Source organism: Toxorhynchites rutilus, chromosome 3, assembly GCF_029784135.1.
Source record: "Toxorhynchites rutilus septentrionalis strain SRP chromosome 3, ASM2978413v1, whole genome shotgun sequence".
Classification (NCBI taxonomy): Eukaryota; Metazoa; Arthropoda; class Insecta; order Diptera; family Culicidae; genus Toxorhynchites; species Toxorhynchites rutilus.
In genome coordinates this window covers 161,566,041-161,591,301 of record NC_073746.1, presented here as the reverse complement: position 1 = coordinate 161,591,301, position 25,261 = coordinate 161,566,041, and the positions used below count along the sequence as shown (strand labels likewise).

The window sequence follows — 25,261 nt, the reverse complement described above, 5'->3', positions numbered from 1 at the left end:
TTTTGGATTTCGTTTGAGGTTCCTTTCGATTGATCTAGAGTATTTGCGGTAGAGTTAGTCGTTCAAATGCCTGTAACGGCGGCTAGCTATATGAAATACAATTTTATCTGGAAGAGAGCGAGATCTGCGGAAGGTCCTATGAGCGAGTTTACTGCGTCTCTTCATTCTACGTAGTTCTTCGTTCGACCACGGCGGATTCTAGGGTGGCCGGTTCAACTGAATACATTGAGCAATTGCTAGCCGAACAGATGTGGTGAATGTGTAGACCGCAGTATCAATATCGAGGCAGTTCAGGACAGAGAACCAGTCGATTTGATTTAATACGATAGACAACTGTGTGAAATCGGTTTTTGCGAAGTTATACCCCTGAATGTCGAAGACATCATTAGTATAACGCGTGGGAGAGCTGCAGCTTATATGGTTTTATCATTAGAGTTATCATTTCCATTTTAGGGTTGCCCAAAAAATCTATTTTTTTCCATTTTTTCCAAAAATGTTTTTTTTAAATTCATTACTTTTCAGCTAACGGGCCGATTCAGATGATAAATATACCAATTTGAAACCATATGAAATACCACTTATGCATAAAAATTGGATTCTAGTCGCATAGATGTTGTCCAGTCGCATAGGAATATTGATCGAAAACTGAAAACATGTTAACTTTGCAGAATCACTCGAAAATGAAAAAAGCACCTCTCTGATATTCGGATATGTTATGTAAAGAAACCTCAGCTTTCAAGAAAAAATATAAAAAATATGGTGACCTTAGTTCCGAAACCATGTAAGCTAGGAAAAACAATTACAATCAATAACAACGAAAACAAAATCTGTTTCTCTTCAAGTGTAATGTTTTTCAAACAAAACTAGCTCATTGGCTTTAATTTGATATATCGGTCATCTAAATCGGTCCTGTAGTTCAAAAGTTATGTATCATTGAAAAAGGTTATTTTTGGAAAAAAGGGGGAAAACGTTGATTTTTCGGACCACCATAAAATGGAAATGTCCATCCTGATGAAAAAAATAAAAATTCGGGTCTAATATTTTACGATAATAAAACTACCAATTTTCATGAAAATCTGACAATCACTATATCGGTTTAGCATGGAATTCAATTCTGTGCTTGACCCATTCTCACCCCCACTCAGTGTAACTAAGAGATTATTTTGAAAATATTTAAATTCGAATGAAAAAAAAAGTTGATGTTCAGAATCAGTAATGACTCATCTGGCAAGACTTTAAAGAATAATCCTATTCAATATTTACAATTTTAGTAGTTCAGTATAATGCTGAGCATGAGTTTTTTTCTGAGGTGTTATTTGACGGCTATTTACACATCAAGCTTTGATGAATTATTAAATAATAACTATTTGTACTACAGTTAAGTATAATGCATTGGAAGTTGTGGAAATATGTCTCCTATTAAACGGCTCAAAGATTTAATAAATTTTCGAAATATTTGTCAAGATATCATTAATAGTAACTTTTTCCATTTTTGACCCATTTTCACCACCATCGACGGTATTTCAAGAAAAAATGTGATATTGCAACGTAATTTAATTGCAAATTATAAGTACAGTGGAGTAAAAATCGTGATTTTGATGATTTTGATTGAATTTTCACCTAAGAATGATAGAAGTTTGGTGTCAAAGAACAAATTGTAGAGGGATTAGGGAGCTTCAATTTGATTGATAGAAAAAATCAAGTTCATTATGTTTTTTTGGTATGAATAATAACACAATCAAAATAATAAACCTTCACCATCTTCAAAACCACTATCGTTAAAGTTTTTCATTTCTAAAAGGTTATTTAAATTCTCTAATTTAGATGTTCCACAACTATATCCTATACTAAATTCTTTCATATTTTAAACGGAAGCAACAGAATTGTCTTTTTTATCCCATCTGTTTATTTTTATTATGAGGTTCATCTAGCAATTCAGCTGTAACAGAGCCGAATTTATCGTGTACATTTTTCTCATGTTGTGTATTACACATTAGCTGTCTTGGCGTTAGAGTGTTCCTATTCTATCGATACACAACACATGTCACATTTTCGGCGTAAGAATATTCCTATTGTTCGAATGTTCACAGTTGGACACAGCGGAACTGTTGATATTAGGTTTCCATTGTTGTGTTTATTAATAACACCAATTACCGATGCAGCAGATCGATCGTATGTGGAGTGAGAGGCTGGGATCACCATCAAATGATGACGTAGTAGCTAGAATAACACACAAAGATGGTCAGTTGAGGACCCTGAGGTTATAAACTTATGATTGTTCGCTTAGTAGCGGACACGCAACCAATTAGGCTACGAAGACCCTCTCGAATCGTCTTACGCAGCGTTTAATGCAGAGCCAGTTAGAGGCAAACATAGCCCGAAAAAAACTGTTCTGTAACTCTGTCATTGTTGAAATTCGACCATATGCGTAGAAGTTTTTTTTAAACAAATATCACCTCCTGAGAGATATAACAAGAATATAACAAGAATTAAACGGAAAAAAATATTTGAAACTAGGACAAGTCAGAACATTTTTTATGTGACAAAATGGCCGCCCTTTGAATTTATTTATTTCTATTTTTTTAATATTTGAGACTTTCAGCCTCCTGGGCTACTTCGTCTCAGATACCGTTTGAAAAAAGAAGAAATTTATTACATGCACGTTTTTTATGAAAAATTATTTTAGTTGCAAGGGCGTGACCAGTAAAATTTTCAACTGTTAGAAGAAGCATACCTCGATCTAAGAGACATTCAATCTACTCAGTAACGAATAGAGGTGAGTTTTTGACTTAACAGTTCTGAATTCGTGCCACCTACGATATTGTACAACTAGCTCGATGTTAATGCTAATGATTTACCATATGAGTTTTTACTCTGAATTTTTCAATGACGCTTTTTCGAATTAATCGAACGATTACCGGACATCACTAGTTGATAGCACTTTTGAATTTTTACCAGGGTTAGCCCAAAATGAAAACGATTGAAAACAATTCGCTCCTACACCATTTTTTTTATGAAAATAAGTAGACCTTCTCGACGAAGGGATTTGCAAATGTCTTCGCCGAAGATGAAGTTGTCAATGAAATTAAATACATTTTATACAAATCAGGACAAGAGGCAGTCTCGAGTGTGCAGCCAAGATGTGCTACTCCACATGCTTTGTCCACATGAATAGAAGGAAGTTGAATAGTGCTTTCTGGTATGGCTGCAAGCGGTAGTTCCGTATGTAGATTTGTTTCGAATTCATTTGTGTTTGGGATTTGCGTAGAGGTAATCGGGAATTTTAAAAAATTACATTGAGTATGGTAAACTAGGGTAACAAGGAGGAGGACAAAAACTCAAGAATAACGTCGTACATTTATTACGTATTGTGTATTTCTGCATATTTATTCTATGCTATGATTAGCACTATCGATTTTTTACATTCTAATATTTCATTACTTTCATATAAAATAACTAAATCACGATAAGAAGTATAGTGATAATTATTTTTACAGTGTCACATTTAGATCTGTGATTTATTGCGCAAAATGTAGGGTAACATAGTTTATTTCCTGAATTAGAGAGGAAAAGAGAAGAGTTTCGAGAAGAAGAGATATACAGACAGATGGAAAGAGACAAAGAAAGGTTGAGAATTTCAGATAGAACAAAGGGGGAGTTTTAAAAGAAACAGAGACTGAGAACAACAGAGAAACAGAGATAAGAATTAACAAAGAAACAATGATTGTAAGAGTGATTGAGCTTGAGATTAATAGACAAAGAGAAAATAAGAATGAATGGTTGAGAGAGAGATAGAGTTTGAGACTGCTATATAAAGAGAAAGAGAGTGAAATGATGAGTGAGAAGGGAGAAAGAAAAGGAAAAAAAAGGAAGAGTTAGAGAGCAACAGAGCAAATAAGAGAGAGATTGGGAGAGACCCCTAAAGATAGCTCAAGAGAGTTTGAGAGAGATGGACAAAAAGAAAGATAAAATGAAAAGTTGAGAGAGATAGAGTTTGAGATAGCTATAGAGGGAGGAAGATAGAAAGGCTCACTTTTCTCTCAAAAGAAAGAGAGAGAGAGAGAGAGAGAGAGAGAGAGAGAAAGAGAGAGAGAGATAGAAAGAGAAAGAAACAGAGAGCAACAGAGCAAATGTGACACAGAGAGTTCGAAAGAAAAATTTAAAGATAGCTGTAAGAGAGTTTGTAAGCACGAGATAGGAAAAAAGAGAGAGTGAAAAGGAGAGAGTAATAGATAGAGAGAAAAGAATAATAATTTTGAAATAGTTCAATTACATTTGAGATATTTCGAAATAATTTCGTAGTTCGCTAAATCGCAGTAACGAAAAAACAACAGTTATTCCACTCTTATGCGTCACATTTGCTCATCTATCTTTTTCCTTGAGTTATCCTGCAAGAGTAACACTTTGTCAACTTTTACAATTCCACTCTGTGATGGAAGAGAGTATAAAGAATAGAGTGTGTAAACCTTTAAATCGTACAATATCTCTCCTGTAAACGCGCTGTAACGTATTGAAAAATAATAAATACGAATACTAATGTAGCTAAGAATGATAATGATAATGATAAAGAATGATGAGAATGGCATCCTCGGAAGATCGAACCTTGGTTGCGTAGTGGGAGATGGGAGATCTGATGAATTTTACTAACTATTCCTAACTAATATTTGGCACTAAAATGGCTTAATAATGGTCGTGGTGAGACTGATGCTGCTGAGGGGCTTGATAACCCTTGATGGGCTCACGATGCACCTGCGCGATGAATCCGCTCTTTCCATGGACCTGATAGGTCACAGTGCGCTTGTGTCCATCGGCATCAATCAGGTAGTACTGTCCCTCCGTTTTGTCTCCCTCGCGGACCTCCTTGCGGCCATGAACATCACCGGTGTGATCATCGTGGATGTCATAATCGAATTGGTAATGAGCTGGGCCATGGTGTTCCTCTTCTTCGTGATGCTGAGGCTGGTAGTGTACTTGTGGTTGATGATACACTTGCACCTGTGGTTGTAAATGGATTTTCGCCTGATGGTGCACTTCGGGAACAGCATAGTGAACCTGCTCCTGTAAATGAATTTCGGGTTCGTGATGAACCTCAACGTTGTGATGTTGCTTCTGAAGGTGATGTCCATAGTAGCCGATTCCACTTTGTGCACTGGTGACAGCGACAAAGGCCAGCACTCCAACGATCTGGAAAACAATTTGCTATCTAGAACAATACTATGAGACATTGGAAAAAACTATTCTTACTACCTTGAAAGTCATTTTATGCTAAATCTTAATCCGTTTAGGGATCTACAACTGTTTGAGTGATAAAAGCTGATAGTTAACTAATGCCATTGTCCTCCGAGGGAACGGTATTTATACTGAACTAGTTTCGCTCCTTTCAATGCACAGAAACTAGTCGTCACTAAGAAGTATACTTTCTCTCCCACCTGTGTACCGAACAAAAATTGACCGAATTTAGTAGCCTAATATTCCGCTGGTAAAATAAATGGTCGATGGCGAGAGGGAAACCATCTTTACCCGGGCAAAACAAGGAAAAAGAGCATTGGCCTGCATGGTTTCGACCGGTCGGAGACACCGCACCGAAAGTTGTTTTGGTGTTATGTAACGGATCTCGTTGAACCAGTCGCCGGGTACAGACGGGGAGAGCCACAAGTGCATGATTGTCCTTGAAAATACCACACGCAGACGGTTTTGCAGTTTCAGGAAACGGTGCATCGCACTCGACAGTATGCTATTCGATGGACGATGGTTCCACAGCGATTGGTGGGTGATTGAACGTGTGCTGAACTCAATTCGAATGTGTAATCGCTCAAAAGATAGCCATTTTTAGGCAATACAGGTCTCGTAATTCCGCATTCATTATCGTTGAGCTAATAGCGCCACTTGTCCTAAGACCAACTCTTTGCTATCATTGGAACATTGTGTTGCATTAAAAAAATGATCGAAACGGGATTTCAATCACCGAACAATGCTAATGACATATTAATAGCTGATCATTCCAAAAATGTTCGATGTATGTTTTTTTTCTCTCTTCCAATGAGAAAGTTGTTCGCTGATTGATGGCTGAATAGTGGGTCGCCAAGGACATGCGGTTGGATTGGTAGTACAACAATGCCGATCAGAATAAGGCTAAATCAAGGGTGGAGCCTTTCGCACGAAAAACGATCAGTAAATCCGCCGTTGAGTAAAATTGTCAAACGGAGCTATTGATTTCTTATTGCAATATAGTGTATAAGGACGAATATTTGGTTTGCTTCACGGAAATTATACTCCCAAAAATAAAATACTGAACTTTTTTTTTAATGTGCTTTGGATTGTCCGATTTGGGTCAAATATGTACCGTTTTGTTGTAAAATTTGTTACCATTCTATGGGTAGATTCATAATACCTTTCTCCTAGAAGTCTTGCTCCTTATTGGCGAAGAACTCTAGCAATGGATTTTTACAATCTTCTCTTGATTCTAATTTCTTATCACTCAGGAAGTTTTGCAATACGAGAAAAAGGTGGTAATCGCTTGATGCCAGGTCCGGACTATATGGTGGATGCATTGAAACATCCCTTTGAACAATAGAATCAACAAATATTAAAATAACTTCTTTAAAAGTTTTTTTTCACTATCAGTCCTGACCAGCTTTGCCACACGTACAGATTTATCTGGAAAGGTACAGATTTCTTCGTTATTTTTGGTAAAGATTCTTAACGATGCAGGGTACAGATTTTCTTCAAAAAGTACAGATTGGTACAGATTTCTTTCGCGTGTGAAATTTCTTACATTTGAACAATGCAACATTAAGGTACAAGACGGTACACGTCCAGCAATCTAGATTCCGAAAAACTATGTATAAACATCATCAAACATACGAATGACTTGCAAATGTAAATGTAGTGTTTGAAGTAAATCAATGAGTATTTATTTCATGCTAATAAAATAGATTTTTCTCTATAACGAATATTTTCGATGGTACAGATTTTTGGAAGAAAAAGTACAGATGAGTAAGATTTTTAACCCCTCTGGTATAGATTAAAATATGGCAATTAAAATTTAAAAAAATTAATAATTTGGATTTTTTTTGTGTTCTTCTCATTAATCCGAATGATCTTCCCACAAGGACTTCATTTTTTCTCACAGAGCTCTATCGAACTGCTGACTTCTATGAAACTTCTATGTAAACCATCTAAATCCAATATAAAGATAATCTCATATATTTCAAGATACGAGAAAAAAATCTTTGTTCAGCGCAATGCTCTAAATATAGCGACAAAATTTAGACATTTGAAAAACAAAATTTAAATAAATATAAATGAGTCTCTGAATTCAAAATAAAATAAAAATGCCCAAAGGCCAAATTTTTCCTCGCAATTCTCTTAAAAATTCATGAAAACATTACGCTACGTGTGGAAAAAACAACACATACGAACGCATTTAAATAGAAATTAGAGTAAAAGTGGGTCTCAAAGTAATATTATTTTTTCAAAACTTCGAAATGCCTGAAAATATAAATAATTTTTTGTCCCGCGAAAAACACTCGAAAAACACAAACAATTCTTAAAAAGAACCTTATATCTAAAATAGACGTAGGAAGAAATTTGAATACAAACTAGAGTATTACTGAATCTCAAAATAAAAAAAAAATAAATTTAATTCAAAATTAAAATAAAAAATTAATTTCAATTTTTTTTAGTATTAGATTTTATGATGAAAATTTTTTTTTGAAAATATTGATGGATACACCTTAGCAAGATGTACTTTCAGTAGTTTTTTCATATTTTTGTCTCAAAGCTATTGAGAATGGCGTGAAAAAATCAAACAGGTGCATTTTTCACCATAGATCCTATGTTGTACCATATAAGAACTAAAATATATGGTACTACTGTTAACATTTTATATTTAGTACCCTATACAATATTTTCCATACAGTTGGTGAATTGGTTTGGGGGCACTTTTCACTCCTTTAACCAACCAGACACTTTGGAAATATAAAACAAATTTTTTTTTGTACCGCGTAACACTGGAAAAAAACTGAAAAAAAAATCACACATATCTAGAAAAACCGGAGGAACACATTCAAATATGAATTGGAGTAGTACTGAATCTCTAAATCCCAAAATTTTTTTTTCAAGATTTCAATATTTTTTCAGTACTTAAATTTTTGATGAAATTGTTTTTTTTTTGATAATTTTTCTTGATACACCGTAGTGAGATGCATTTTCAATATTTTTTTTCTAATTTTTATCTCAAAGCTTTTGAGGATGACGTGAAATAAACGAAAAAGTGCGTTTTTCACTATAGATCCTATGTTAAACCACATAGGGGTTCAAAAAACCGCCAAAATTTCTTATTTAATTTACTCTACAATATTTGCCATACAGCTATTGATTTGGTTTGGGGCACTTTTTACTCCCTTACCCGGTCAGGCCATTTCTGCATTAATCAAGCAAACAAAACCAAATTTAGCATGTGGAAATTTTACGGTGCAATAAATGTTTCTATGGTGGTTTGACACTTTTGCCCCCTCTCTGAGGGGAGGCTGCCATACAAATGAAGCATGAATTTCTGCATAACTCAAGAACTAATCAAGCAAATAGAGCCAAATTTGGCATGTGGAGGTTTTGGGAGGCACAAAACGTGTCTATGGTGAATTTACATTCCTCCCCCCTCTCTAGAGGGGGGCTACCATACAAATGAAACACAAATTTCTGTACAGTAAAGCCTGCTTTCATGCGGTATTTTTTGTGCGGTTTTTTCGTGCGATGTTTTTTGTACGGTATGTGAAAAGAAGCATATTTGACGAAGTTATCATCCATTTAGTTTTTTTCGATGGTTTATATGCATTTCAGTGCGAAAAAAGTATATTTGCGTCTAAATTATCCACTTTTCAAATTATTCCCATCCTTCCATGAAATGCTCTAAGTTGCGCATGTCTAAGTAAACAAGTTTCGACAGGCAAATAAAAACACAATACAGCCACGCGCAACCGAAAAAGGCAAACTGTCCCATCGCAAAGCAGAGAAGTAAAAGAAAATCGAACGGTGAATGGCGTGGATTTGAGTTATTTTCTTGGGGGAACCTTTTTTTATGCGATCCATATCGACCGCACAAAAAAAGTTCTTTTCAAATTGTGTACTGAATACGACTTTTTAAAGCTACTGGTGAAGTTTTGCACGATTTTTTGTGCGGTCCCTATCCCCCGCACAAAAAAAAAGGTTTGCCTGTACAACTCGAAAACTAATCAAGCAAATGACACCAAATTTGGCATATGGAGAACTTAGAGGGCAATAATTGTTTATATGGTTATATGGTCGTTTGACAATCGTTCCCCCTTTCTAGAGGCAAGGCGGCTGCCATACAAATGAAAAACAAACTTCTACATGACTCGAGAACTAATAAAGCAAATGGAGCTAAATTTGGGATGTGAGGGTTTTTGGATACGAGAAATGATTCTATGATGGTATGACATCCCTCCCTCCTCTGAAATGTAGAGAGGCCCCGTAAAAATAATACACATATTTCAACCAAACATGACAATTGAAAGTTTTCGGATAGCTGTGGGAGAAAATGGGAAAATTCGGAAAATTCAATTCACATATGTTCTACAACTACATAGTGACAAGCGTTGTTAGTCCATTTGATGTTTGCGCTAACGAAATTGATTTTGGTTCGAAAGTGGAAATGGATTTTAATGTGATAAAATGCACTCCTATATCTTCATCTATCTATATAAATAAAAATGGATCACCGAATGTGTTGATAAGAGCAAAACTCGGGGAAGGAAATGTCCGAATTAGGGCTGTCTTTATTCTATCATTTTTTTTTGTATCAAACATCATTCTATTCAAAAAACTAAAATTCCAGTGTTCCATAACTATACAACCAGATGGAAAAACTCCCACTCTTTTACAAAATTAACGCCAATGTAACATGAACTACGATAAGTTTCTAATTTGTAGGTCATCTTTAGTTCTCAATCAGCTCAAATAACCTATTAGGAGTGGTTACGACCAAGCTGCGCCATGTAAATAGTCTGGTTATTGTATTCAGCAAAGTTATGTTTTTTAGTGTAAGGTAAACTTAACTTAAAGGTGGAACTTAACTTAAAAACTGGTTTTTAGGTACTCTTCCAAGAAACAGTTATACAGCCATTCCATGGCAAACCGATATAGTGGTTCTCAGATTTTCGTCAAAAGTGGTAGTTTTGTTCTTTATCGCAAATTATTAGACCAGTATTCATTTTTTTTTGTTAGGGTGACCGTCTCCATTTTAGGGTGGTCCGAAAAATCCATTTTTTCGCATTTTTGCCAAAAATGACTTTTTTTTTAAATTCATAGCTTTTGAACCACTGGACCAATTTAGATGTTCGACATAATTAGCTGGTCTACTACAGTTGCAGAAATTTTGAATTATGTTTTCGTTATTATTGATTGTATTTGTTTATTATAGTTTTCATGGTCTCGGGACCAAAGACGCAATATTCTTTTATATTTTCATTGGAAAGCTGAGGATTTTTCAAATAACATATCTCGAAACCAAGGAAGCGTTTTGTTTTCGTTTTTGAGTTATGATTTTTCAAAGTTAACCGATGGTCCAAAAAATCATTTTTCCCTGTTTTCCCAAAAAAGCCTTTTTTCAAAAAATTTATTACGTTTGAACTGCTGGACCGATTCAGATGATCGACGTATCAAATTAAAGCCTACTAGCTATCCTTTTTCAAAAAATAACACACTTGTCAATTAATTGGATTATAGTCACATACATCTAATCTAGCCGCATAGAAATATTGAACGAAAACCGAAAACATGTTGACTTTGAAAAATCATAACTTAAAAAGGAATAACACTTCTCTGGTATTTGGATATACTATGTTAAACAAACTCGGCTTTCAGGAAAAAATATAAAAAAATATGGCGCCGGTGGTCCCGAAACGATGTAAGCTATAAAAAACATATATAATCAATAATTACGAAAACCTTTTCCTTTTTTGTTTAGAGTGTAATATTTTTTGAAACAAGACTAGCTTATTGGCTTTAATTTGATATGTTGATCATCTGAAACCGTCCAGTAGATCAAAAGTTATGATTTTTTGTAGTGGAAAAAATGGGGAAAAATTATTTTTTGGACCATCGGTTAACTTTGAAAAATCATAACTCAAAAACGAAAAAAAAACGCCTCTCTGGTTTCGAAATATGTTATGTGAAAAATCCTTAGCTTTCCAGAAAAAATATTCCCGCCTTCCCGAGACTTAAAAACAATTGAAAACGAATACAATCAATAATGACGAGAGCATTTTGCGGCCAGTTGATTGGCTATAATTTGATATGTCGATCATCTGAATCGGTGTAGTAGTTCAAAAGTTATGAATTTTTGAAAAGAGTCATTTTTGGGAAAAAGAGGAAAAAGTTAATTTTTCGGACAACCTTAAAATGGGAATGGTCACCCTAATGAAAAAAATAAAAAAATACGGGTCTAATGTTCTGCGATAAAGAACAAAACTATCACTTTTCACGAAAATCTGAGAACCACTATATCGGTTTGGCATGGAATGGCTGTATATCTACGCAGTACTGAGAGACAGAAATTATGTATCTTCAGCAAAGTTAGTTAGTACTACAATGTTTATGAAGACAAAACTCAGATAATTTGAAAATGCAAAAAATTAGTACAATTATCCGGATCAATATTCTGCACAACTTTTATGAAGACACAAAACTCTAAAACGTAAGCTTAAAGGAGAAAATATTTTTGGGCGTTTTTTTCAGAATGGCCCCACTGCGCAGCGAGACGAAACTGAAACGTGAACGATTGCCGGTCGGTTAATGTGCGCAAAAAAGAAAAACTGAAGCTAAGGCCGGCTTGGCTCGCCGGGCGACATAGCCTTTCTCTTCTCTTACTACAAATGCTGGAGAAAATTTGGAACTTTTTAAGTTGTTGTCCTTCCTGAGCCGAACGAAATGGTTTTATATCCAATTTCTGTATATAAGCCGATGGAATTCGCAGTAAAAATATCAATCAGTTTTCTGAGTTTGTTCCAATATAACAGTAAACAGCTCTAAAATGTTTTTCAAAGTATTTAATTCGAAACATATCAAAGCGAACATCTACTAAGTATTTATCTCAATATTTACAGACCGCTTTTGTCGTTCTGGCACTCGTTGGGGCCATCGCAGCTCAGCACTATTATCAGCAGCAGCAGCAGCATCATCACCACGAAGAGGAAGAACATCATGGTCCCGCACACTACGAATTCCACTATGACGTACATGATGACCACACCGGAGATGTTCACGGCCGCAAGGAAGTCCGTCAGGATCATCTGACCCAGGGTGAATACTATCTGATTGATGCCGATGGCCACAAGCGTACCGTGACTTATCACGTCGATGGCAAGAGCGGATTCATCGCTCAGGTTCACCGTGAACCAATCAAGGGCTACCAAGCTCCCCAGCCGGTGCATAAAGTGCTAGCTGCCCCGATTCACAAAGTTCTCGCCGTTCCAGTGCACCATGGACATCATTATTAGGCAGATATCTAAAGTGATAACCTTGTTTAGTGGAATTTAGCTCAATTTAAATAATAAACTGTAAATATTAAAAACTGACTTGGTTTGCTCTCCTTTCTATTTTCGATTGGAATTTTTTTTTCTGATGGTAATCATGCGTAAGAAAATCGTTAATTGAACATTGTTCGAAACTAAAACATAATAATCTCACTAAAATTGACTAGTAGATGTCAAAGATAACATTCTTAGTGGTAGAAGCCGTGCAAAGCTTCCACCTGTCATGTATACAGTGACTCAAATCCGTAATCGTACTTTACCATGCAGATCTCTTTACCCTTCTGTTGAAAGTCGAAAACAAGCTCTCGGAACATTCTATTTAGATAACGTCATAGTGTCATATGAGAGTTAAAAGGTTTGCTATCTGTTTTCAGAATAATGGTTTTTATTTCTCTACAAACGACGAATGTATGTGCTAATGAATGAAAATTGACTCAAACTTATAATCGTACGCTGGTTGAATTCTCAACTCGATTTCGAAGTCGTTGACCAATTTCCGAATTCCATCATTAGTATGGTATCCCTTGTTCATTGCAACTATCTTTAGCTGTCTTTGGGCTTATCTATGAGTTTTTTGGTATATTCGGAAGGAGTATTCATCAATTTTTTCATCATATGGTTTTTAAAATCGTTATTTTTAAAAATTTGATGGTTTCTAAATTTCCTACACAGATAACTTCCTCAGTTTTTTACTGTGATTGATGTCGGAAGATTGTGGAGGAATATCAATAACTTTTGAGCAATTGTAATGTAACCTTGTGCGAACTTTATATGTCTTGAGCTCTGGGTCATTGTTTTGGCAAAACCTGAATCCTCGATTCCATCCGATTTTGTTGACACTTTGCTTCACATTTTCATTCAGAATGATCAAGTTAAAATTCTGATCCAATACACCATCGATGAAAACTAAATTGCTCATACATGCACACTCATACCATCCCTACACCACCACCATTTTTAAACGATGCTTTCTGATTTTTCTCACATTTAATTCATCGTAGGCTTCCTCCATCCGAAATGATAACAATCGAAGTCAAAAATATCAAATCAGGACCCATCTACGAAAATAACATTTTACCAGTAAGATATTGATGTGTTTCATGCTGTTTGGAATAATCAAATTGGAGTTACTGTTTTTTTTTTTTGCTGAGGAACGGTTTGTCCCTCTGTGCTCGGGCATTCAAGTGGCCCTTCCTAGGCACATTACAAACTTTTTGTTTGCTCAATTTGGTTTTTATCGATGGTGTATTGGATCAGAGTGTTTACTTGAACATTATGAATGAAAATGTGAAGCAAAGTGTCAACAAAATCGGGTGGAATCGAGGATTCAAGTTTTGCCAAAACAATGACCCAGAGCTCAACACATATAAAGTTCGCACATGGTTACATTACAATTGCTCAAAAGATATTGATATTCCTCCACAATCTTCCGACATCAATCATAGTAAAAAACTGAGGAAGTTATCTGTGTAGAAAATTTAGAAACCATTAAATTTAAAAAAAATAACGATTTTAATAACCACTTGATGAAAAAATTGATAAATACTCCTTCCGAATATTCCAAAAAAAAAACTCATAGATAAGCCCAAAGACAGCTAAATATAGTTGCAATGAACAAGGGATACCATACTAATGATGGAATTCAGAAATTGGTCAACGACTTCGAAATCGAGTTGAGAATTCAACCAGCGTACGATTATGAGTTTGAATTAATTTTCATACATTAGCACATACATTCGTCGTTTGTAGAGAAATAAAAACCATTATTCTGAAAACAGATAGCAAACCTTTCAACTCTCATATGACACTATAACTTTATCTAAATAGAATGTTCTGAAAGCTTGTTTTCGACTTTAAAAAGAAAGGAAAAGAGATCTGCATGGTGGAGTACGATTACGGATTTTTTTGTCACTGTACATCAAGCTAGATACGTTTGTTTATGTCGAAATTAAGCGATATGGTTAGGCCTGCAATTTATCCTTATTTTATTTCGTGTGAATTGGTTTGTTTTGATATATTTGGCCGGGCAAAGTACTTTGAGCGTAAAATAGCACCTCGCTCGCCTTCTCTACCTTCTTTTTGTTCTAGCTCGACTGGTAGTATTTACGATTTTTGCTTTGTTTATGTTTTCAATTTTACGATTCCGCTTTTTCAGAATCAGTTGATTTTATCCACGGTCTTAATGTTATTATTACTGCGAGTAGCGAATCTTGTTTGTGCAATAGACCCGGTACCGGTATTGGAACCTCGAGAATTTCACCTCATTTCCCTACTTCAGCCGGCTTGAGCCGGATGAGTTATCTTTAAGATAATCAGTTATAAGAATTTACTTTTGTATTATCAATCTGAACCAGCAAAAAAGATAAAACAAAAATAAAACGGACTGGTTGTGCTGTGTCTGTACTCTAAATTTGATAAACTTTTTAAGGCAGTACTCGAGCTTTTTTATTCCATGGCATGTCAAGAAAATATCCAACCCGAATAAATCCTTGGCCGATCGAGAATTGAACCCAATACCTATGTCCGTATCAGCTGTAAATTTACAATAAAATTCCCGCTTTACTAGATTCTCGATAACGATCTGTTAATGTGATCGTTTCCGGGTCCAGACAGCTGAGGATTCCCAAGCCTAATTCAAGCCAATACTTTAGGCCCTTCATATTCTAGAGATAACATTCCCACTGGAACTCGCAACCAGATCTGCCGTAACTCAGAAAAGGAATTTATATAACAAATGAATTTACGTGTATTCCGATTGGGCTATCCCCAGCTACATTCCAGTTTTCACATTAAAACCTCTCGAAATGATGTTAGCTTATTTCAAAACTGATAATTCGATAACTGATATACCCTTCATAACTCTGAATATACACATGTCCGTTGGAACTCGCAATCAGATCTGCCTCAACTCATAACAATCTCGTTATAAATCTCTATTTAACAAATGTGTTTACAAGTATTCCGGGCTATCCCCAGCTTCACTCCACTTCAAATTTGTAATCTCTCGTAATGAGGTTCATCTTGAATTGTTCATGTCTGTTTACGCGCTCGATGCGCAAACTATTGTAGACTTCGCAATAATTTTTTTAAATCTAATAACGACAATCTTACAATCTAAAAAACTAAAGACAAACTAAATGCCATCATTATTATTGTCTTTAGATAAAAAGAAAGAACAGAAAACATTCAACATAAAAATACAATAATATATTCGTCATAGCTTCGTCAACAATTCACAAATCAGGATCATCTTTCAAAAATTTTTTACATATATTTCGGAATATTCTGAGGATTGTTGCTGTCCTTGCTTCATTTGGCAGTTAGAAATTTCATCGTGAACTATTGACCCGTCCGGATTTGGATTCATCTCCTGAACATGTTTTTTATTCCGGACATTTATTTAGGATAAGGTTATTAATGCAACAAAATCAACTTTGTTTAATTGTACATCCAAAATTAATTTTGAGCGCATGTTTTGACATCCCGATTTATTACATTTGATGAACTTAAAAATGACAGATAATGTGCTACTCTCCCATACTGCCGTTCTACGCATAGTTGTCCCATGATCCAAAATCAGCAACTGAGTAAAACGCAATCAACGTTTTCTACCAAAAGCTTTAAGCACTTCAGTTCGGCAATACCGGTTTTTTTTATAAGCAGTAAACAATTGTTTATTGAATTTGTGAAGAGTTCCCCTCACTTGAATCAATCTAGCTTGATTACGGTTCAAAAATACATGATGGGGCAGTCATGCCTAGAATATCAACATGGGACAATTGAACTTGATGTTGTTTCCTGAAATACTGGGAACAAACAATAAGTTTTTTTTTGTGTTTTTCCGAAAGATTCTGCATAAAAACATCGTTTTATGTAGAAGAGAGGGATCTGCAACACCTTTATAGAATATAAATATCATTGTTATAAGGCATTCGCTAACAAGGTGTACACATGTTCTGTTAAACTTTTTTTTGTTTGAGAATTAGTTAGTTCTTCCAAACCAGAAATTAGCTCTGCTGAAAGCGTGACATAAAATTCTTGCACTGAACCGAATCATTCATCATGGATTTACAAAAAAAAACATGGTTGGACAGTTTTGCTTTGATTTTATTTTTTGAAAAGCTGGGAACATTCAATTAGCTTTTTGGCGGTTTCTGGAAGATTGGGCATAAAAATATCGTTTTATGAAGAAACGTGAAAATTGTCAAAAAGTAACATGCGACAACTATGCGTAGAACGGCAGCATACTGGTTGTTGGCGAGATTTTTTGGATCTTTAAAGCAGATCACAATCCTTTGTTGGACACAGCTAAAATACTTCGTATTTGTTCTATCCAACCAACAATTTCTTTCTTTTATGTCCTTAGTTTCTCTTTTTCCCAGCAGTCGATGTAGAAGCAAAAGAGATAAGTAATTTTCATGTTTTACAGTTTCCCAATAATTTCACTTTCATATATTTTCTTTGTTTACGCTTTTTACTTTTTTTTATTTATTCTGACATTTTATTCCTTCCTATTGTTTCCGAATCTCCTTACCACTGTTCATCATGATGGTCCATCTAAATGGTTCACTGCTCTTACCGAGGGGACTTTCCAAGGCCGGCCAATGAACCCGTAACACTGGCAGCTTTTTGCATACTTTGCCACATACACGGCCCAGACCAAGGATGATATAGGTTCACATTTATGCTCTCCTTTTTACTCTTAGAGCACACTTTCCAACTTCACGCATTTATGCAACAGTAGCAGTTGACATCGTATGCACTTTTTTCTGGGTACAATCCCAAGTCGACATTCAGTTTGAGAGAAAGAGATGTCTGCTCTTTTCTACATACAACCATTTTATAGATTTTGAAAATGGTGCTTTCATTTGTTCATTTCACCCTTCGCTAAACGAAAAAGCATTTTTGCCGAAGATGAAATGTTTTTAAAACGCTAGTTTGTGTGTAGGCCTGACATTAATCCAAGATAATAATGTTATTATGGTTTTTGTATGATATCGAATAGAATGATAAAGTGTTCGGATTAAAAAGTCATCCAGATTCTTGAGCATTGCGGTATTGGGTCTATTGTACAACAAAGACTCGCTCCTCACAGTAATAGCAAGAACGAAGTAGAGAAGGCGAACTAGTGGTCAATTTACGCTTAAAGCACACTGTCCGGACCAAAAGCAAATATCAAAACGAACTGGTTCACAGAAAATACAATAGAATTAAATTAATGTAAATCGCAGGCCTAATTTTATCGTTTTATTTTGACATAAAAAACGTATTCAGGTTGATCTATGCATGACGGTTGAAAGCTTTACATAGTTTCTACCACTAAGGATGTCATCTTTTCTACTAGTCAATTTTAGTGAGATTATTATGTTTTAGTTTCGAACAATGTTCAATTAACGATTTTCTTACGCATGATTACCATCAGAAAAAAAATTCCAATCGAAAATAGAAAGGAGAGAAAACCAAGTCAGTTTTTAATATTTACAGTTTATTATTTAAATTGAGCTAAATTCCACTAAACAAGGTTATCACTTTAGATATCTGCCTAATAATGATGTCCATGGTGCACTGGAACGGCGAGAACTTTGTGAATCGGGGCAGCTAGCACTTTATGCACCGGCTGGGGAGCTTGGTAGCCCTTGATTGGTTCACGGTGAACCTGAGCGATGAATCCGCTCTTGCCATCGACGTGATAAGTCACGGTACGCTTGTGGCCATCGGCATCAATCAGATAGTATTCACCCTGGGTCAGATGATCCTGACGGACTTCCTTGCGGCCGTGAACATCTCCGGTGTGGTCATCATGTACGTCATAGTGGAATTCGTAGTGTGCGGGACCATGATGTTCTTCCTCTTCGTGGTGATGATGCTGCTGCTGCTGCTGATAATAGTGCTGAGCTGCGATGGCCCCAACGAGTGCCAGAACGACAAAAGCGGTCTGTAAATATTGAGATAAATACTTATTAGCTGCTCGCTTTGATATGATGATTCGAATTAAATACTTTGAAAAACATTTTAGAGCTGTTTGCTGTTATATTGGAACAAACTCAGAAGGCTGATTGATATTTTTACTGCGAATTTCATCGGCTTATATACAGAAATTGGATATAACACTATTTCGTTCGGCTCAGGAAGGACAACAACTTAAAAAGTTCCAAATTTTCTCCAGCATTTTTTGTAAGAGGGAGAAAGGCTGCTTCGCGCGGCACGTCAAGCCGGGCTTAGGTTCAGTTTTCCTTTTTTGCTCACATTAAACGACAGGTAATCGTTCTCGTTTCGGTTCCGTCTCGCTGTACCGAGTATGAACATATTTTTCAATATTTGAAATATGACATATTTTAAACAGAAATTTGATTAATATTTCAATGTTAAGGTGACAGTTAATTGGATATTTTGGTAACACAATGGTTTTTGGTTCATTGGGTTTTGAAGAATCTAATTAAAGGGTCACCAGAATATGATTGAAAGTGTATTATAAAAAATTAAAATTCAGTGAAGATTGAAGTTGGCTATCTGTCATTTAGTTAGTTTACAGTGTGGTTAAGAACAAGTTAACTTTTTAAGCTTGGTGATTTTTGATAGCGATAATTCCATCGATCTACGATATTGTGTGAATTTTGTGTTGCAAACAAAATTTCTTGAGCTGAAACGTTGAAAATGAGGCGTTTTAGAGAGAAAATTTACGGCCAGATTTGTGGAAAAAGTTATCCTCGGATTTTGCACCAATATAATAGTCCAGCTCATCGATTGATCATTGTGAACGAAAAATTTGAAAAATGTAATTGAATAAGCAACGTACTCTACATACATGGCCCTATGTGACTTTTTCCTATTTCCGAAACGCAAATTACCGTTTAGGGGGACCCGTTTTGACAGTATTCAAGACATAAAAACGATTTCTCTTGTGTGAACTGGAGAAAATTGCTGAATACAACTACAGTCAACTCTCCCTAACTCGATATCCAAAGGGACCATCGAGTTAGGGAGGTATCGAGATACAGAACATTTCTTCCTAATTTTTTTTATGTCTCAAATTGTCATATATTAGGGTAAGTGTCCCAATTATGGTATGAATTTGAATTTTTGATTCATTCCCTTAAAGTGAAAAAACACCTTTCTCATATATAAAAAAAAATAATTTTCCAGAATCTTTCAGGAGGTGATAGACGGTTATATTTCACGAAAAAAATCCTTCTACGCAGAGGGAATTTCAACGATGACAGACTTATAGAACTTTTTCTTTGTTTCGGATTCTGTTGGCTCAAACTGACTCTACATTGAAAAGTATGCTACGTAATCCGATTTTGTTGCTTTCATTTGAAAGATGAGAAAATTTAGTACAGGATATAGTAGTGGAACATCTAAATTAGTGGATTAAAATAACATTTTTGAAGTGGAAAATTTAAAAGTTTTTTTTTTATTTGTAATTATTTGTAATTATTTTATCCTAAAAATTCATACTAAACTTGATTGTTTCTATCAATTAAATTAAAGCTCTCTAACCTCTCTACAATTTGTTCTTTGACGCCCAACTTCTATCTCTCTTAATTTCGCTGCAATATCGATATAAACAATTCCTGATGAAGATTCAATCAAAATCTTCAAAAATCGCGATTTTTAACCCACTGTACTTATAAAAGCCACTTAAATTTCACCTTAATGCTGAAAGGTTTTTTTTTTCTTGAAATTATTCATATTTGAATTATAAAAAAAACACTTTTTTTTCAAACTGTATACAATCGAGTCCTAAATTTTACATAATCGAATCATATATAATCGAGTTTGTATATAATCGAGTCCAACTTGCATGAGGCACTAGGTTAACAAAGAAAATATTGATTAAGTATGTTACTCAAACTGAATTGTAACGATCACGCAGGAACTGTTCAATCACAAAGAAATGTTCGAATAGTTTCACAGGAACATTTTCAGTTGATTTCAATATTCCGGACATATTCTTCAGGTTTGATTAAACGTTCGAATTAACATCTCAATAGAACTACTATCTTCAGCGTTTTTCTCAGGTTTTTCAACACTAATTATTTTCTAGTTTTTAGTACATTATTATGTTTAATCACAATTAAACCGTTTAACTTAAAAAGTTTTTTTTACTTATTTTATTTTCTAGTTTTTAGTACATTATTCGTTTCATTAGAATATTTCTCTACAATAAAATCATTGTACTGTATTCTATCAGTTAAATAATTTCATTTGAAACCGATATTGAGTGGATTGCAGAAAATACATAGTGTGTTCTCCAAGTCAAATTCGTTCGTTTGATACACATATCTCAATTATCCTTTTTTCGAGATGATATGGAATCAGCTATTTTGTAGTGGCGGCCAAATTGGATTTTTCAAGATAAGCAGTTTTAAAATGACAGCAGAGATAAAGGTGTTTTATAAATTCGGTCAGTTCCTATTGGTCAAATTTCTTTTAAATTGGGAAAACTCTACAGACATACAAATAGTTCAAGCTAAATAAAACCGTTTAATAAAGTTATTTGCTATTATGTGATTGTGGCCATCGTGGATTTGGATTTTTCATGATCTGCTGTGATCTACTATTCAAGCCCTTTCATTTGATACTCATTTTAATCGGGATTTGAGAAAATAAGTAACCCGCCATTTAGAAGTGGCAGCCATCTTGGATTTGCATTTTCATAAATAACCATATTCTACTAGTCAAGCCCTTTCATTTGATACCTATAATAATAGGGTTTTGAGAAAATATGCAGTCCGCCATTTTGTAGTTGAAGCCATCTTGAATTTGCATTTTTCATAAATTACTGTGTTCTACTAGTCAAGCCCTCTCATTTGATACCCATAATAATAGGGTTTTGAGAAAATATGTAGTCCGCCATTTGGTAGTGGCAGCCATCTTGGATTTTTCATAAATAACCGTATTCTACTAGTCAAGACCGCTCACGAGATTTCACGTTTTCGTGTTCCTTCTGTACGGACTTGTGGGAAATTAGCGGATAAAAGTTTTTGTTGCGTGCAAGTTTCTGTTCAACGTATTACTGGGTTTAATGAATAATGAATTATTTCAGTTGAAATAAATTGATTGTTTATCAAGTAACAACTTTCAAAATCATGCTCATTAGATAGATAATTGAATCATTTATCTTTCCACATAATTCATTTTTTTTCTTGATCGCGACAGAGAAAAGCTAAAGACTGAAACTGAAAATATACAGAATTTTGAAAATCAAAAAAAGTTGTTCGAATAGAGTTATTGAAGTTATTCGATAGAGAAATATTTTTCCTATCTTCCACAATTTTATCAATTGAAAATGGGTATGAGAAAAGTTGTATGGAAGAAATTAATTATGTTGAAGAAAAAAAGTTATTTGAAAGGACCCAAAACACATTCTCGAGATAGTACTTATTCGATATAGAATATAGCAAAATTTCCATTGGTCGGTATAGGGTCTAGGAAAAGTTATAGCCCAAAACCTATACAACTTATATGGGGGAAATTAATTAATAGTTATTTTAAAGGACCCAAAACACATTTTTGAGACAATACTCATTGAATAGAGAATATTTTTATCCATCTTTAGCCAAATTTTCGTTGGCCGGAAAAGAGTCTGAGAAAAGGTATGGGCCAAAATGTATACATGTTGTAGGAGGGAAATTACTAAATTTAATGAAAATGGGAATAGAACTTTTTCACACTCGAAAAAAAAATTTAAGGCGAAGAGTGCGAAGTTGAAATTTTGTGCGGTATTTCTGCGAGGTGTCGTTGTAAGCGCGTAGTTCTAGTTGTATTCATTGTATCGAGTCATACTATAGCTTGTTGGAAAGGTATTTTTTAGGACTATAATATAGTCCTTGAGAGTGTTTTGTTTGGTTAAGTCGTTCGTGAGTTATAGTGTCACAAATATGGAGAAAAATAAAGAGAAAATCCGACATATTTTACAGTACTACTATGACAAAGACAAAAATGCATCTCAAGCTGCCAATAAAATTTGTGCAGTTTATGGACCCGATACAGTTTCCATTTCCACCGCACAACGATGGTTTCAACGTTTTCGTTCTGGTGTAGAGGTCGTCGAAGATGCGCCACGCTCCGGAAGGCCTGTCGTCGAAAATTGCGACAAAATCGCTGAATTAGCCGAGAAAGACCGGCATAGTAGCAGCCGTAGCATCGGTCAAGAGCTGGGGATAAGTAATCAAACCGTTATTAACCATTTGAAGAAGCTTGGATTCACAAAGAAGCTCGATGTATGGGTGCCACACACGTTGACGCAAAAAAACATCTTTGACCGTATCGACGCATGTGAATCGCTGCTGAATCGCAACAAAATCGACCCGTTTCAGAAGCGGATGGTGACTGGCGATGAAAAGTGGGTCATTTACGACAACGTGAAGCGCAAACGGTCGTGGCCGAAGCCCGCTGAAGCGGCTCAGACGGTGGCCAAGCCCTCATTAACGGCCAGGAAGGTTCTGCTGTGTGTTTGGTGGGATTGTCAAGGAATAATCTATTATGAGCTGCTTCCCTATGGCCAAACGTTCAATTCGGACCTGTACTGCCAACAACTGGACCGCTTGAAGGTAGCACTCATGAAGAAGAGGCCATCTTTGATAAACAGAGGCCGCATTGTCTTCCATCAGGACAACGCCAGGCCACACACTTCTTTGGTGACGCGCCAGAAGCTCCGGGAGCTCGGATGGGAGGTTCTTTTGCATCCGCCGTATAGTCCGGACCTTGCACCAAGTGACTACCACCTGTTTTTGTCCATGGCGAACGAGCTAGGTAGTCAGAAGTTAGCCACAAAAGAGGCCTGTGAAAATTGGCTATCCGAGTTTTTTTTGCCAATAAGGAAGCGAGCTTCTATAACAGGGGTATTATGAAGTTGACATCTCGTTGGGAACAAGTCATCGAACAAAACGGCGCATATTTGACTTAAAACAGATGATTGTAACTAATTTTATGAACAAATGAAAATTCAAAAAAAAAATACCGTAGGACTTTTTTGACAGCCTAATATTACACATATTTCAACCAAAAATATCCCAACCGAACATGACAATTGAAAATTTTCGGAAAACTCTCAAGGAAAAGGGGAAAATTCGGAAAATTTAATCCCCACATGTTCTACAATTACATAGTCACAAGTGCTGTTAGTTCAATCGACGTTCGCGCCAGTGAAATTGATCTTTGTTCGAAACTGGAAATGGATTTTAATGTGATGAAACGTACTCCTATATCTTCTTCTATCTATACCAAACAAAAGGATCGCCGGATGTGTTGATACGAGCAGACCTCGAGGAAGGAATAGTCCGATTTAGGGCTGTCTTTATTCTATCATATTTTCTGTATCAAACATGTATTCCATGTAACGGAGAAACATGTTATTCGCAAGTGGTTGAAAAATATTGAACGAGAATTGTGTCTGAAAATAATCTGATATTATAATGATGAGTTTTGTTAGAAATACTAGGAATTTTATAGTAAAAGGTAAATTCAACGGGGTCGATTAGAATATCAATCAATGTTCTGCGATTGAACCCATGAACTTGCTCATAGTAAGAAAACGTGAATTTTTGAAGGTATTGATAACATCACAACAAATTTTAGGCGGGACGAAGTTTGCCGGGTCAGCTAGTTTTCTAGAAACACACAAATTTCTGGTATATACGAGGGTGGTTTAAAAAATAGGTTCCAGTGCTCTAGAAGTCGCGGAAAAATAAAGTTAGGACAAAAACAAGGTGATTTGCGTAATCTACGTTTTATTTTCTATTTTGCTACATAATCGCCGTAACGTTCGAGGCATTTTTCATAGCGTGGCACGAGTTTTTCTAATCCGAGTGCGAAGTGCGTAGCGTCCAACTTCTTGAAGTACGATGTAACTGCGTCACGAATTTCTTCCGTGTTATCGAATCGTTGACCGCCGAACGCCTGTTTCATCACCGGGAATAAGTGATAGTCGCTAGGGGCAAGGTCTGGGGAGTAAGGAGCATGCTCGAACACAGTCCATTTGGATTTTTTCAATTGCTCTTGAGTTACGCAAACAGAATGGGGCCGCGCATTATCGTGGATTAGGAACACTACTTTCATCAATAAACCTGGTGTTTTGTTCTTAATCGCGGTTCTTAAACTGAGTTTATTCCTTCATGGAACAGAAATATGTCCTAAACATATTCCGTCAAAATAAAAAAAAAATTCTCATTTCAACTGATTTTGCCAGACGTCTCCGTAGAACTATAGCTAAGGACGTAGACCAAATCAAACTACTATCAAACATTGTTCTATTGAAATCAGCTACGAGAACTAGAGACGAGTTGAGCTTGTCTATTAGTTCCAGGCTAATGCAGGGACGTTTTATTCAGAAGAAGCCCCAGAATGTCCCAGAAAAGCTCCAATGCACACACGGGTGCATCTTCAATCACGACTAAAAATCACCAAAGATCATCGTAATCGGGCCAGCCCCTCTAATTAAACAAAAAAATGCAAAACATTCGATAGTCAGAATTTGATTGGATCCGACGAGAATCGCCGAGTTCACCTCTGATTTCAAACCACACAAAATTTAGAAAAAACACGGAGATGGAATGTCAGGGTCTGGAAAAGATTTTTTTAGATCACATCAAATCGGTGTTGGCCCAATTTTCTGGATAAAGAAGATAATGGATCGGTATCTTTTATGCTGAAAACGAAATGTTACCACATGCGGAATCTGGTTGAAATTATGAGTGATATTA

The 25,261-nt window shown here is 35.6% G+C and overlaps 3 protein-coding genes across 5 annotated transcripts in view; 1 reads left to right on the top strand and 2 right to left on the bottom strand.

The window, feature by feature from the left end:
* Positions 1-25,261, top strand: part of LOC129777387 (larval cuticle protein A2B-like) — a 165,689-nt gene that overhangs the window by 6,582 nt on the left and 133,846 nt on the right. The window contains exons 2-3 of one of the 3 annotated variants that reach the window (XM_055783628.1): positions 11,758-12,064; positions 12,126-12,554. The exons of the other annotated variants lie outside the window; for them this stretch is intronic. Coding sequence (XP_055639603.1) covers positions 12,053-12,064; positions 12,126-12,518 — 405 coding nt within the window. The 5' untranslated portion in view covers positions 11,758-12,052 and the 3' untranslated portion in view covers positions 12,519-12,554. Of the gene's footprint in view, positions 1-11,757; positions 12,065-12,125; positions 12,555-25,261 lie in introns of those variants that run through there. 3 annotated transcript variants of the gene reach the window in all.
* Positions 4,412-5,259, bottom strand: LOC129773616 (histidine-rich glycoprotein-like). The gene is made up of 2 exons (XM_055777254.1): positions 5,248-5,259; positions 4,412-5,199 (listed from the first exon to the last, which is right to left on the bottom strand). Exons 1-2 carry the CDS (start codon positions 5,257-5,259, stop codon positions 4,681-4,683), a joined length of 531 nt encoding a protein of 176 aa, XP_055633229.1. The 3' UTR covers positions 4,412-4,680.
* On the bottom strand, positions 18,061-18,748 carry LOC129777388 (larval cuticle protein A2B-like). Its single transcript, XM_055783632.1, has 2 exons — positions 18,554-18,748; positions 18,061-18,489 (listed from the first exon to the last, which is right to left on the bottom strand). Exons 1-2 carry the CDS (start codon positions 18,563-18,565, stop codon positions 18,097-18,099), a joined length of 405 nt encoding a protein of 134 aa, XP_055639607.1. The 5' UTR covers positions 18,566-18,748; the 3' UTR covers positions 18,061-18,096.